Source organism: Trypanosoma melophagium, assembly GCF_022059095.1.
Source record: "Trypanosoma melophagium isolate St. Kilda chromosome Unknown ctg19segment0, whole genome shotgun sequence".
Lineage (NCBI taxonomy): Eukaryota > Euglenozoa > Kinetoplastea > Trypanosomatida > Trypanosomatidae > Trypanosoma > Trypanosoma melophagium.
In genome coordinates, this window is record NW_027125148.1 from 208,782 (window position 1) to 222,975 (window position 14,194).

Here is a 14,194-nt window from a genome sequence, read left to right on the forward strand (position 1 = left end):
ACATCATTGATGCAAAGGATTTGGAAAAATGGGCCATACCAGAACCTGTAAAACAAGTTGTTTGTGCGCCATTTAGGGGCACAATATGCTGCGACGATCGCACCGCACCAGAGTGGCCACAAAAGAAAAAGAAGAACAATTACCGTTGCAACGAATTGATGTGGGAACGTTGCCCAACAAATGGGTTAGGGAGCGTTTGAATAACAAGGCAAGAAGGGTGTGGGACGAGGCGCCGCGCACTGCGCAAAAACACAGAAGCACATTTGAAGGAATGTGATTTCAGTTTACGGATAAACAACGCTGACGCGCAGCGTATGAAGGAAGCGAGAGTTATTTGTACAGCTTCATCGCACCCAACTGCAGGTTGGGTAGTCCCTTTTACGGCGGCAGAGGGCAAACCCTCCGGACAGAGAAGGGGATTTATCGCTTGGCCAAATGGAAAGAATGCCAAGGGTGATTGCGGGGCTGATGCGCCTTTGGGAAACGTTCCACGGTACCTGGATGTGGCTTACGACGAAACCGCAACATTATTTGGTTTAAAGGCATCATTTTTCCAGGCGGCCTTACCAGTTAGCATAAAGGCAAGTTTCCGTTGCAGCACGGAATCGGGAGAACTAGTTGAGTTCACTCGCCTTTTCATGGGTTATAGATATAGTCCTGAACTTTTAAATATACTTGCAAGAGTTTTGGCTGGCGATCCGGAAATGGTATTGCCACAGCAAGCGGCAACCAAAGAGTTAAAAATACACGTTTGGATCGATAATATTGGAATAAGTGGTCCACACGGAACGGTACAATCTTGGGGACGCCAAATCATACATAACATGCAAGGTTGCGGAGTTACTATTGGGGAGCAGAAGTTTTAAACGAAAGAATAAGATTTCATCGGGGCGCACTTTAACCATAGAAATCAAAGGGCCTCCCAAATACAAAAAATAATAAGAAAGTTGAAAGAGGCGCCGTCACTGGAAAAGATGACGGTTGAAGAATTGGAGAGCACAGTTTCACCCATGATGTGCGCGACAGGGGGTGGTAAGGGGTGAATCCCTTTTCCCTTATTATTTCTTCTTAAAAATAGTGCGTCAGCGTTTATCATGTTCAAATCGAGGTTTATTCCGGCCACAAGATCTGACAAATTTATCACCCAATGCGAGGGTCATCGGGCAAAAAAGGCCCAAAACATTAATGGCGAACAAGCCGGTTCACCCACCAGAGCAGCTGCCCTCTACGGCAACGCTGGCGGCAGACGCCTCCGTGTACGGATTGGGAGCGTTGTTCAAGGATAAAGGGGAGGTTTTAGCCGCAGGTGCGGCTTGGAAGCACTCGCCTCGCATGATTTCCCAAGCAGAGGCGTGCGCCGTTCATCTGGCATTATAGTGTTTTAAATGCATTTGGCAGGGTCATTGGACATTCGCGTTGATAATAAGGCGATAATGCGCATTATTGCCAAAGGGAACGCGCATTCGCAGGCGTTAGTAACGGAAGTTGGCGCCATAGAAAAGGTTTACGCTCACACGGTATGCGCGCTACGTGGGGTTGCGAGGCTTCAGAGCAAAATCTAGCGGATGGGATATCTAGAGGGAAAATATCGAAAAATTAGACGTGGCGAAGGGGTGGAGGTTGCGATGGGGAGAGCGGGGAACGGGTTAAAAAGGGCTTTCAGCACTTCCATTTCGTCAGTTCTATTATTTATTTTTTTTTGCTTTTTGATATATTCTGTATGGATGTTCGTCGTGGGGAAAAAATACGCCGGTCGGGACTCGAACCCGAGACCTTCGCCGTGTTAAAGCGACGTCATAACCACCTAGACCACCAGCGCCGCAAGCGAAAACAGATAAACCCATAATAATAATAATAATACAAAAAAGAGTAAATGAGAAACAATTAAAAAAATATGAAGCATAAAGAAAAGCATCGCAAACGGTAGGGTTCGAACCTACGCGTGAGATCACACCTGCTTAGCAGGCAGGCGCCTTAACCACTCGGCCACGTTTGCTGTCCACTCCGGTGAAAATAAAATGAACTAAATCATCAGTGAAGGAGGAAAAAAAAGGTAAAAACTGCGTCGCCTCTCGTTTGCTCAAAAAAGTTCACCCGTTGGGCGTCCGAAAAAGGAAAAAAAAAAGAATGTGACGACTGAGAATCCAAATGGAAAGAATAAAAACAATAATAATAATAATAATAATAATAATAATAATAATAATAATAATAATAAAGAACAACGAGTAAATGTGTTTTTTTTTTTCTTGCTCCCTTGATTGTGAAGATGGTAAAAGGATCTAAACCGCGCGTTTCTGGAGAGTGGCAAAAGCAGGCCTACCATGAGAACAAACGGAATATTGCACGACAGCTTGAAGTCCTTCAAGAAGTTTTCCCGCCTCCTCAAAAGAGATATTGTCTCCAAACATGACGGCGCCTCGACAAGATCGTGTTATTAGAAATTGAAAGATTGGAGAAGGTACAATGTGACCAGCAACGTTTTGCCTATTACAATCCTTGTTATTTTGGTCAAGCTTCGGATCCGCAACCACCCTTCGGGAAGGGTTGAGGGTCGTAACGAACTCTTCCAAAGTTATACGAAGAAAATCAATACTATCCAAGAAAAGCTGATGCCCTTCTACTACGAGATGGGGCCATTGCGTAACTGTTACATAATAATTATTCTGTGTATCCGAATGAATAGAAGTTTTTTTCGTTTTACACTCCATTCTTTCAGTAACTTCTTTACTACCATAGGTAAACCGCCATCCCCAGCGCATAAGTATTTCTTCGTAACTTATGACATCTTGACAAATATCAGTAGGTATCTTAACAGGGAAAGTAACTGATGCAGAGTGTTGCTCCACGTAAGACTCCGCATTTGCAAGAAAGAATTCCAGTCGTAATCGTTCATGAATAGCGTGCTGATCTGCGAGGAAAATTTTGTGTGGAAGCGGCGATGGGTTAGCTGGTAAAGTGAGTGAAGGTAAAAGAGATGAGGGAGATAAAATCTGAGACAGGGAATTGTTATTATTCCTTTGCATATTTATATTTTCCAAATGTAAAAGGAAAAATTTACGATCCCATTGTGTGATAAAATGCTCTTTTCGAAACGGAGAACAAATAGAGCTCTCTATACAATTTAAGTCATCTAACCCTGACCACACCAAAGGTGTTTCGTAAGCTCGTATTGCAATACGACAAGGTTTGAGTACCAGTTTCATTGTAGAACGTACCTGTGAGAGAGTGCTTGTATTACATTTCTGTGCTATCCTTTTTAATGGATAAAAAGGGGTTCGCTTTACATGGGATACAGAAAAACCATTAGAACTTTTCTCACCCCGTATAGCGTTTGCAAAGAAGAGACGTCTCGTTAAAGAGGAGACGCGGAGGGAAGTTTCGGTAGGATTATTATGATTACCCATTGGTATAGTTGTCGCCTGCAGTTTACCCACAACACGAATACTCTCTTCTGTATCTGTAAATTTTGTATTTTCCATAACGTTTGTTGACTCACCATGGTACCCTCGTTTTGCTGCTAGAAACATCTTTCCCAGAAATACATCATTACGTTCTAGTAAAGAATTTGATATAAAAATGAGAAGCGGATACAATGTATTAGATATACATGGGAGATGACGATATACCCGATGTGATTCATCAACGATATAACACGCTCCTGTAGCTTTATGCATCGACACAACAATAGGGTTTGTACAATTATAAGATCGACCCAAACGCTTCTTCTCATCATGTTGATCCCATAAGGGTAAAACGAATACCACAGCAAAGGAATTACGTTCAACTATAACTTCCCGAAGTCGTAGGGATGTGGAATTCTTTATAGAACCCAACGATTTACCCAACAATCGAAGATGGGGAAATAATGACAGTAGAACGCGATACACAGCGCAAAGTGAGGGTGAATCGATATCTTTTTGAATTTCTTTTCGTTCTCTCTTAACTGGATAATCAAATTTACTTAACATATCAGAATAGTCTAAAGGAATTTGTACATGTAAAACATCAAGAATATCGGCAATAGCCCTTTTTTCATATTTACAATTATTATAGTCATCACTTATTCGAAGATACAAAGAAGCACGACCATCTGCACCTGATCCATTAGAAAGATACAATGGTGCTAATATAAATTCCGCTGCCATCCTATATGACGATATTACAAGAGCTTGCCACTCTGCGCGAAGTCGATAAGACGATTGCCCTTGTCCAGTAATACTACGTTGCCGGACAGGGATACAGAAAAATAAATCACGAACCTCGCAACGCAAGTTTATAAATACTGGTAATTCTTCTTTTTCTTTTTCTTCTTGTTGATGCACTTTATTCGTCTTTTTCTCACACATCTGTTCTGTTATTTTGGTTACAATCTTTTCATGTAAACACGTTCTAATACCTTCCACTTGTGGTGTATCTGTGTGCAACCACCGCTTCTCAAACAAGACATCTGAACGCTTTGTGAAAAGAGACATATATTGCCCATTGCTATGTATACGTTCCAAGGATGTCTCTACTGCAACACGCAAACGCACTTCTTTACTGAGAACTGTTAAATCTGACAACCACTCCTCCATCTCAGTAAAAGAATGGTAATAGTTAACATTTTCGTATCGATGACATGATTGGTATTCACTTGTAAGCTCTACTATGAAGTTTGAAGTAGAGGGTGTTGTTAATACCTTCACGGCACGTATTGTCTCTCCAATCACTAGTGAACGAAGAAACTGATACGTCCCTTCTACGGCAACAGTAAATGAGGGAAGATGATGTGCTGCACGGATCTTTTTCGCATCTTCTTCTTGTAATGGCTGAATCACAGAAATGCGATTACGTTTAGTTGTAGATGGAACTGAGGAAATAGTGACACCCTCCATTGCCCTTTTCTTACCCCATACAGTCATATATGTATATCTATCTATCCCATGCAATTAACAGAAGAAGGAGAGAAAAAAAGATTTTAGCGGAGATGAAATCTACAAGTGGAAAAAAAAAAAAAGATTTAAATAAATTCAAAAAAGAAAAACAAAAGGTTTTCACACACACATATATATAAATGAAAACAAGACACCTAAACTTACCACGTAAGTTAACAGGAAAAAAAAAGATGATAGCAGAGATGGAAGTCATTCTTCTTCAACATCTGAAGACTCTTGCTTGTTGTCTTCTTTATACATTATTTCTTTCCTCTCCGTGAAAACCGTATATACTATTCATGTATGCACACACACACACGGATCAGAAGTTTCCATATTTCCAAATTTAGAATGAAGAATAATAGTAAAACAAGCAAAACAAGAAGAAACGGATAAAAAGGAAACATATAAACAAAGGCACAAGGGATTTCCATGCTTCACTCATTCGAATTGAGAAGAATTACAGAGGCTAAGAGTGAGCGGGGCAAGTTTGTTATTACCAATAAAAGAAACAAAAATAATTAAAAAATGAAAAAGAAAAAAACAACAACCACACACACAGAGAAGTATAACATAGAAAATTCAGTTTATCTATATAGAGGGGTACAGCAGCAGTACGTAAGAGAAACATGAGAGAATAATAATAATAATTCCATCATCTCACTCTCTTTTTCACCTCATTTTCAATAGAATATCCCCACTTACCATACTATTTTCCCCCCTTTTCCCTTGCCTTATTTTTTCCATCAAAAAAGCATGTATTTCTCATTAGAGTACTTGATTCCAATTCTTAACATCATCCCTCCTCCTCCCCATCCATCACCACCACTACCACCATTACCTCACACAACACCACTTTAATCAATAATCTTCAAACGACATAATTGACACTTGTACATGTTCAAAGGGATCAAAAAATGTAGCTGTGTAGGAACGCGGGATATCATTTTCACCACCCACTACACTTTCTTGAACTGGCAACCAGATGGCTGAAACACGCAGTGGCGTCTCTGAATAGGTATTATTACCACCACCTGTTTCATCTCTCGTAAAAGAACGAAGAGGACGAATGGCGAGTCGAACATCCAACCGCATTGAGATCTGCGTTTTATCGGAAAACGTAACCTCAGGAGTTTGATGTAAAAGTTCCTTTTCAACAGTTTCCAGTATATCTGTTGCACTTCGTGTGAGGGTGTGACTACGGAGAAAGTAAAATCCACTACAACGTGTCATTGATGGTACTTTATCATATCCACCGATACCTACTACTCCTCCCGCCCCACCACCTCTGAAAAATGTTGAGAGAAACGGATGACAACAGGCTTCATCGGGTGTTAAACGCTCTGACGGATCCCACGAAAGACAACCAAGCAAAAAATCTAACATTATCAGTGGTGAGTATTTTTCAACACCCCCTTGACTTTCAATCGTTGTTGTAGCCGTTTTTACTGTGGAAATGTCGGAGTGCGGCATTCCATCAACATCCTCTTGCTTCTTCTTATTTTCTTCTTCTGCTTTTTCTTGATGATGAGAGGTTTTCTCCTTATTCACCTTAATATGAAGGAGTTGCAGCAAATTAGTACCTTCTGGCATGGGGTTAGTTCTTCCTTTATTGGTTTGCAAGGATGCGAAAAATAATTCTCTCTGTGCTGTATACTTTTCGTCTTCAACATTGTTAAGCTTAACAAAAAGATTTTCCAGAGCTCGCTGTGATGCTATTGAGGGTGGTCCTAACACTGCAAGATGCGATTGCAAGAGTTCCATATCAGATTCTGCTTGAAAGAGTGGAAGACCTTTAATTAGTTCATAAACTACACAACCAAGGGACCACATATCAATAGCAGGACCATAAGAGAGACGTAAAGCGGCCTCTGGGGCACGGTAATTAAGTGTTTGCACAGGATGCGCACAGGATGTTCCCACACGGGCACTACCAAAATCTATCATTGAAATTTGTGAGGTGACCGTATCATTATCGGATTCATTCTGTCTCTTGACTTCACTACCATCAACATCCAGATCCAAATAATTATCATTACTACTAAAATTTGACTCAGATTCATTTTTTAGTCCTTGTGTATGATTAATACAAGATGAGGTATCGGATACTGAAGTTACACGGTGATGTTCACAATTAGGAGTTGCATTAGATACTTGAGCACAACCTCGCTTTAGTTCCATTTCCTCTCGTAATTGTTGTTCTATACTGTGAGGAATTGCCTTGTCATACAAACTCCTATTAATAAGCACAACATTATCTGGTTTGACATCAGCATGTGTGACGTTGACTGCAGAGAGTGCCTGAAACGTCGCTATCATTTGAGCCGTTATAGCACGAACAAGTTTTGATGGAAGTGGACGGAATAAATTTACGCGAAGAAGTTTCTTCAGATCAAGTCCGTAAAGAGGCAACACTAGAATTTCATGTGAACGAAATGTAAATCGTGATAGTACCTGTGGAATCCACATTCCCAATTGTTGCCTAGTACGTCTTAAATATTCTAAAATATCAGCTTCTAACGCCAAGGCAGTTGCATAAGAAGGAATATTTCTCGCTATTTTCAATGCACATTGTTGCGGTGTCGGCCTCGCTGCGTGATCAAGGGCACGAACAACAACTCCATATGTACCACGACCAAGAATATCCAACAATTCATAACGGTACGCCATATGATCTCCACAGATGACTCGGTAGTTGTGTTCCTCATCATCAAAATTTTGAGGACTACACTGACGAGCCCATTGCTGTTGTTGTTGTTGTTGTTCTTTTCGATAATGAATGTAATTACCAGAATATTCACCAACAGTCGTAGATGTCAAAGGAGGTCTATGAGCATGTGACCCACAGTAGTAGATTTCATGAAATTCTAAGATCTCTTTTTGTTCATAAGCACTTAAATGACTTTTGCATAGTGTCAGAGCTTCTTTAGGTGTAACGGGAAGTTCATCCCGTTGACATGTTAAAAGCATACAACACGGGCATCCCTTGGCCTCTATTATGAAGTCAGAAGTTTCAGTACCAGTTTCTATACTACATTTCTTACTGAATGTACTTGTTTGATGCGGATCCTGTGGTAGTAATACCTCACTTTCTTCCGACAAGCGGCTCTCTGATGTTCGGTATCTTTTTACTACAGAGTCTCTGGATACATCTCCGCTTATCTGCGCCGCCGCTGAGAGCCTACATGAATTATCTAAAGGAGATCTTTCTATATTCCAATTTTGCAGCGGCAACCCAGATCCAGGTGAACGGTTACAGAGTTGCGTGTAAGCCCATGAATTGTTATTTTTTACACCACCACCACTGCTACTCATACTACTATTACCAATACCAATACCACTAGTAGTAGTAGTGTTAGTATCATTTGTAGTAGATATCACTTCGGTAGATGGTGTCATCATCATCATTGGTGTTTCAACATGACTCGAGGGCATACAAGAGAAAGATTGAGTAATTCCAAACTCCCATCGTGATCTAAGAGACGCGGGGTTTTGTCTCTCGCGAGATGGAAAAGATGTTAACATGGGTACCCACTCGGAGTGGCAGCGTCTGTCTGCCTTGTTTATTGAATCCTCTGCGTCTGTGGGTTCATTTGAGGAGCCACCGACCGTGTTATCCACCACCCTGTCCATGCGTCGTAAATAATAATAGTAATAATAATGGCGGCTATCTGGCTGTACAACTGAGGGTAATAATAAGAAAAAGAAAAAAAAGGGAAAGATATGACGATAAAAAACATCTCTGATTATATTGATATAGTACAAGGAAGAGAATAATAGTGAGAACAACTGTAAATAAAGAAAATAAATGAATTCACGAAAAAAAAAAAACGACAAAAAATATAACATATTCATAATAACGGAGATCGCACCTTTTGGAAAACTTAACTCATCCAAAGGAGTTGAAGTTTAAATATTGTACAGTACAGTTGATCTTTCTTCTTTTTTATTTCTTCCTTTTTCACAAATTTGGAGATGATGAAGCCAGAGCACAAAACAGAAAGATCAGCAACAACTATCAGAATCAATGTATATAATAAACAGCCATAGAAACTAACATCTAAAAATAAGAACAAACAAATATACAGAACCACACCCAGACAAATTCAAAAGAGAAATTATCATGACGACAATATATTCATGATATCTCCAAGAAATGTCTTTCCAGATGTCAACCCTCTTCTCAAGATATCCTGCAGCACATACAGCAAAAACAATGGCCCACAGGCCAATAACAACCCTTGTAAGAGTGTTACTTGCAATCCCAACCTCCGCATATCATCTACCGTTATAATATCGAGGATTAAAAGAAGAAGCACAAAGGGCGTTGATAAATAGAAAATAGTTCGCTTTGGGTCACGTCTCGCTGCAGAAGAACCATACCTCACATGAAGGTCATGTCGATAATCAAAATCACTAAGATAACGAGATGGGAAAACATAGTACGGTCGCGTACAAGAGACCCATCGAACACCCAAGCGGCGGAGTCGAGAACCGTTACTCTCATTAGAGCAATCTTGCATTTCATTCTGCTGTTGATTATGATCATAATAATAATGATTATGATGATGACGACGGTTAAGTTCAGAGAAAGTCGAATCCCTTGACTCAAACGTTATCATCGCATCGCGCATCACCTCGCTCTGCAAGTTACTCTCCTGGTCAGACGTCCAACGTTTCAATTCCAAGGAAATCCACCAATCACTGTTCGTAACAATGACGTACAGAGCAACAAATATAACGAAGAAAATACCCAAAGAAGAAATAGCAAGATAAACACAAGCTAAAGCTTCCCTCGGATTTTTCACTAGTTGTAGTTGTTTTCCCCACTCATGCAAATAAGAAGATGATAAATTTTTGTCATTTAGTACAATAATAAACTTTGGGGCATAGTAGTATCGTACCGTTCCAAAGTAATTAAATATATACAATGTGAAAATTCCCAGAATCACTTGTAGTCCAGTGAAGATATGTAGGAATACGTAGCTAGAATAAAAACGAAATGTGGAGGGAAATGAATCCTGTACTGTACTTACAGCTGTATGCTTGAAACGGAACTGCGGTGTGCGTGGATTTTCGGGAAGAAATGTAAGTGGATCAATGGCTGCATCAGCCTCACAGGCCTCTAAGCGGAAGAGGGTGTTAAACATCACACTTTTTCACTTTTAGCGCTACTTATTTCCACAGTACCAGTGATAAGTCAGCTTAAAAGAAAGCAAAAAAAAAAGAGAGAGAATGGAAAAAAATATAATGACAATAAAATAAAGTAGAACAAATAAGTATTATGTAAAACTGTGCAATATGTGTGTTTTTTTTTTACGTTGTTATCATCATAAAAATTTGATCCCACGCGATGAAAAAAAAAAAAACAACAACAACAATACCAAAACCCTTTCTCAACACAATCCCTCCCCCTCTACCGCTAACACACCACTTTCCACAGTTTTATAATGATTTATCATGACTGTATCACATTACGCCGCTTTTGGCGTCTTTCGTTATCTTGGAGTTGTATATCATCAAAGCGACTCGCTGCAACAGAATCGGCTGACGGTCCCACAACATCACTCTCACGTATATCTGTGGTGGAAGCCAGTCCTTCAGCACATATTCTCTCTTCTTCTTGTGATCCCTCTTTTTCTTCTGCCTCACGTTGTTGCCGTCGTGCACTGGCTACAGAAAGCTTTCGCTTCAGTTTTTCTACCTCGTACTCTGCCTCTTCAACTCTGTCAAAGAGACCAACTTGTTTCAGCATACGATGCAGCCGCACATTGCACTCGTAGTCTAGTGCCTTCTTTTGTGTTTGCCACATTTCTCTCCTTTCCTCTGCATCTACACCAGTAAAGGCTAGTCGATACTCATGTGCCTCCGCTGTGCTTAATGCCCCATAGGAACCGTGTGAGAGCGGATAATCCTGAATGGAGAATAACGCCCGCATTGGGGCAGTGTGATTAACAAGCACACTTTTACACCCACTCACTACGCTAATGCCTAGCCATACAGGAGCAATATGTGGTGGAATAAATGACACAAAACCAGTAAAAACCTGTGATAAGATAACACAAACCATAAAGGTACCCCACGCAATAGTACTAGAACGATTTATTTGCTGTATCCATTCGTTCAATCCGTCGCTAAAACCAGTTCGACGTTTAAAATGTTCACGAACGTTAAATAGTGTAATGCTTGCCGCAACCACAAGGGTTGGGTCAAGTGAGAAACCCAAAATTTGAAATGTGAGTGGTGTCACCATATTAACAGCAGCTACAGTATTACCACTAACAACAGAAAGGAAATCACCAAGTTGTTGAGCTGGAATGCACAAAGTATACCAGGACCACAGTAATGCTACAATATGGGGTAATACTAGACGCACATTATCAATATGATGACTGCGAAAAATACGATCTCGGTCATTTTTAAGTTTCTGTGCAGCAACCTTCTTTTCCCATATAATAGCCCGCGGGTGATCAACAATTACTCTATATTGCTGATTAGCTTCATGTAGTTCAGGAAGTGCACACGCTGCTCGTGATACGCAGCGATCGCCATAAATAGTCGCTGGAAGAGATATCATACGACATACCACACCACCAATAAATAAAACACCAAAAGGATCATATACACCGATACTATTTGAAGTGAAAAGAACCAAATTTGCCAGAGCAGTAGATATCGTCCCAATACGACATATTGGCGTGCCCCGCAACATCACAGCTAAATATGTGTCTAGATGTGTATAAGTATAACAAGAATGCCCTTCCCCATACCGGTTATCATTACAAAATAGAAAAACAACAAAAGAGAAGAAAATCAAAAGAAATAATACAAAACAAAGATTCTCAAAAATCGACTTAAACTACATTTAACACTATCCTCTCTTTCCTGATACGTCAACAAAGTGGAACCACCGCCCACAAACAAACGAAAAAAAAAAAAAAAATGGTGTTGTGTCAGTGTACGAATCGATAAGGTTTTGTTTTTCACGTACGTGGGGTTTTCTTACCCCCGCATCCAAAGGTGTCCTAAGCTTGTGTCTCATCACGAGAGCAGCAGTAATAGTAATAGTAATAGTAAATAGTAATAGTAGTGGTGGCAACAGGAGGAGGCCATACCGACCGGGTTGAGCAAGTGGGTGGGAGGGAGAAGATATTGTTGTGTCAGTGTACGAATCGATAAGGTTTTGCTTTTCACGTGCGTGGGGTTTTCTTACCCCCGCATCCAAAGGTGTCCTAAGCTTGTGTCTCATCACGAGAGCAGCAGTAATAGTAATAGTAATAGTAAATAGTAATAGTAGTGGTGGCGGCAGAAGGAGCATTAACAGTAGGAAGGACAGAAAAACGACATTAGGTTGTCGTGGCACATCTGGTTCATTCGTTGTGCATTCATGGATGCCATGTGGGTATCGCTTGTCTATGAAGAAATAGTGTATTTTCTATTTTATTTATTTGGTTTGCTTTTTCTGTTTGTGTGCGTATGCCCCCAGTGTAAAGTTTCACATCATGAGAAGATGGTAATCATAGAAATACCCGAAGAAAATTGTAACAAAAAGGAACAAATGATAAGAGGAAAATACAGAACATCACAAACACACAAAACTAAAAAAAAAATAGTGCATCAACATTAGTTTCTTTCGTTTTTTTCTTCTATTTTTTTTCGCCCACTCACTTAATTACTTTTTTTTTTCACTTCTATGGTTTGTGTTGGTTTTTTAATCGGTTTCCTTGCCATTCCTAGATCATCACCTTCTTTGGCCCTCTTCCCACTCATGTGAATAAAAGAAGTTCCGATGATGGTTAGATGTTGAAGGATTTACTGTGTTATTAGCACTGTGACGACGTAGTAGATGTGATATTGCCTCATTAACACTCCCACCACTGTTGTGGCTGCTGCTGCTGCTTATATCATTCACATCTGTCTCATCACCTGTTATCCCCATTCCCAACAATGCGGACGATGTGGTTGTTCTTCGTTTCTGAGGAGTGTCACTCAACAAGCAACGATTGAGTCCTTCACGAAGAATTCGTTCTTTTCGCTTGATATCATGCCGCCAACGCTGTCGATGGGCAGTGTACTTTGCATCTTTGTAATCATCATCGTCACTATCATCATCATCATCATTATTGTTACCATCAACAGGGCAATTCTCAGCAGAGGGCGGAGTTTGTACCTTCGGTTCTTTTTGTGTGGTGATCATTCTCTCAATTACAATCCTTGAATCCGATGGAATCGCTACACTGGAGCTACTGCTCTTACTCTGTCTACGCATCTCCAGCTTCTTCTCCATCTCCTTCTCACAAAGAATAAGGCCATCGTCTCCCAAGAAACGAGATATCCACTGCGGATTCTGCTCTTCTTCTCTCTCCCTTTCCAGAGATTCTAGTGGACGCAGCAGTAGCTGTTGAACCTCATTCAATTCCTTTGCAATGGTTCGAATTGTCTGCGGTGGAAGTACCCCATCAGATGGAGAAGCATCAGGAGAAGCAGAATCCATATCAGGAGAAGTAATAGGAGGAGAAGCAACATTATGCATCCCACTGCGCCCACGGGAATGTGGAATTCTATCACACAATCCAACTGTTTTGGAGAGGGCGTCTGCACCATGTAACAATAACTGCGCCTTACGAACGTAGTTACCACGTAGCTGTGACCAATGACACAACGCCGTAGCACACGCCTGAGCAGCGCTATCTATCTTCACATCTAACTCACACAGTTCCTGCTGGAGTCGCTCCAGCTGCAACTTCTTCTGTTGCCTTTCCTCCTGCAGGTGCTGGAGTGTGGAATGAAGAGTTCTGCAGTGTGCCGCCTTGGGACGGGTGTACTCTTCCTGTATCTGTTGCTGGAGTGTTCGGGCGTGACGGCGGAGTGTGGCCGGCATGTACTCCGCGGCCTGCTGTAGTGGAAGTCGACTGTGGCCGGTGTGGGGACCCACCAACAGGGCGAGTCCACTGCACGGGGTGTGGCAGTCTGTGCAGTAGTAGTCCTCCACCTCACCAGGGAATATCGGGCATGCGGAGTAGTGAACCGCCGTCATTACAGTAGCGAAGAACGAAAAAGAAAGAAGGATAGATAGAAAAGGAAAAAAAAAAAAATAAATCAATCCAAGTACTGCGGCACTTAGATAGAGTTTCACTTGGCTTGTCCTTCTTCTTGCTTCTTGAAGCCTCTATTCGTAGTCTTTTTCTTTTCTCTTGGCTAGAGCCTTTAGTATGTTCTATGGTATATTGTCTATTCGTTCTTTCGTCTGTATCCAAACGGGAGTGAAGAGTAGAACCCCC

The 14,194-nt window shown here is 41.0% G+C and overlaps 5 protein-coding genes across 5 annotated transcripts; all 5 read right to left on the reverse strand.

The window, feature by feature from the left end:
• Positions 1-2,279: 2,279 nt before the first annotated feature.
• Positions 2,280-4,901, reverse strand: LSM04_007852 (uncharacterized protein; the record flags this gene model as incomplete). The annotated part of the gene is made up of 1 exon (XM_067337719.1): positions 2,280-4,901. The coding sequence occupies one exon, from the start codon at positions 4,899-4,901 to the stop codon at positions 2,280-2,282; it is 2,622 nt and encodes an 873-aa protein (XP_067192947.1).
• Positions 4,902-5,774: 873 nt separating this feature from the next.
• On the reverse strand, positions 5,775-8,546 carry LSM04_004146 (Protein kinase domain; the record flags this gene model as incomplete). The annotated part of the gene is made up of 1 exon (XM_067337720.1): positions 5,775-8,546. The coding sequence occupies one exon, from the start codon at positions 8,544-8,546 to the stop codon at positions 5,775-5,777; it is 2,772 nt and encodes a 923-aa protein (XP_067192879.1).
• A 488-nt stretch (positions 8,547-9,034) lies between these two features.
• Positions 9,035-10,063, reverse strand: LSM04_001733 (uncharacterized protein; the record flags this gene model as incomplete). Its single annotated transcript, XM_067337721.1, has 1 exon — positions 9,035-10,063. The coding sequence occupies one exon, from the start codon at positions 10,061-10,063 to the stop codon at positions 9,035-9,037; it is 1,029 nt and encodes a 342-aa protein (XP_067192829.1).
• Positions 10,064-10,371: 308 nt separating this feature from the next.
• LSM04_006132 (uncharacterized protein) lies at positions 10,372-11,625 on the reverse strand (the record flags this gene model as incomplete). The annotated part of the gene is made up of 1 exon (XM_067337722.1): positions 10,372-11,625. One exon carries the CDS (start codon positions 11,623-11,625, stop codon positions 10,372-10,374), a length of 1,254 nt encoding a protein of 417 aa, XP_067192910.1.
• Positions 11,626-12,654: 1,029 nt separating this feature from the next.
• Positions 12,655-13,950, reverse strand: LSM04_003328 (uncharacterized protein; the record flags this gene model as incomplete). The annotated part of the gene is made up of 1 exon (XM_067337723.1): positions 12,655-13,950. The coding sequence occupies one exon, from the start codon at positions 13,948-13,950 to the stop codon at positions 12,655-12,657; it is 1,296 nt and encodes a 431-aa protein (XP_067192858.1).
• Positions 13,951-14,194: the final 244 nt, after the last annotated feature.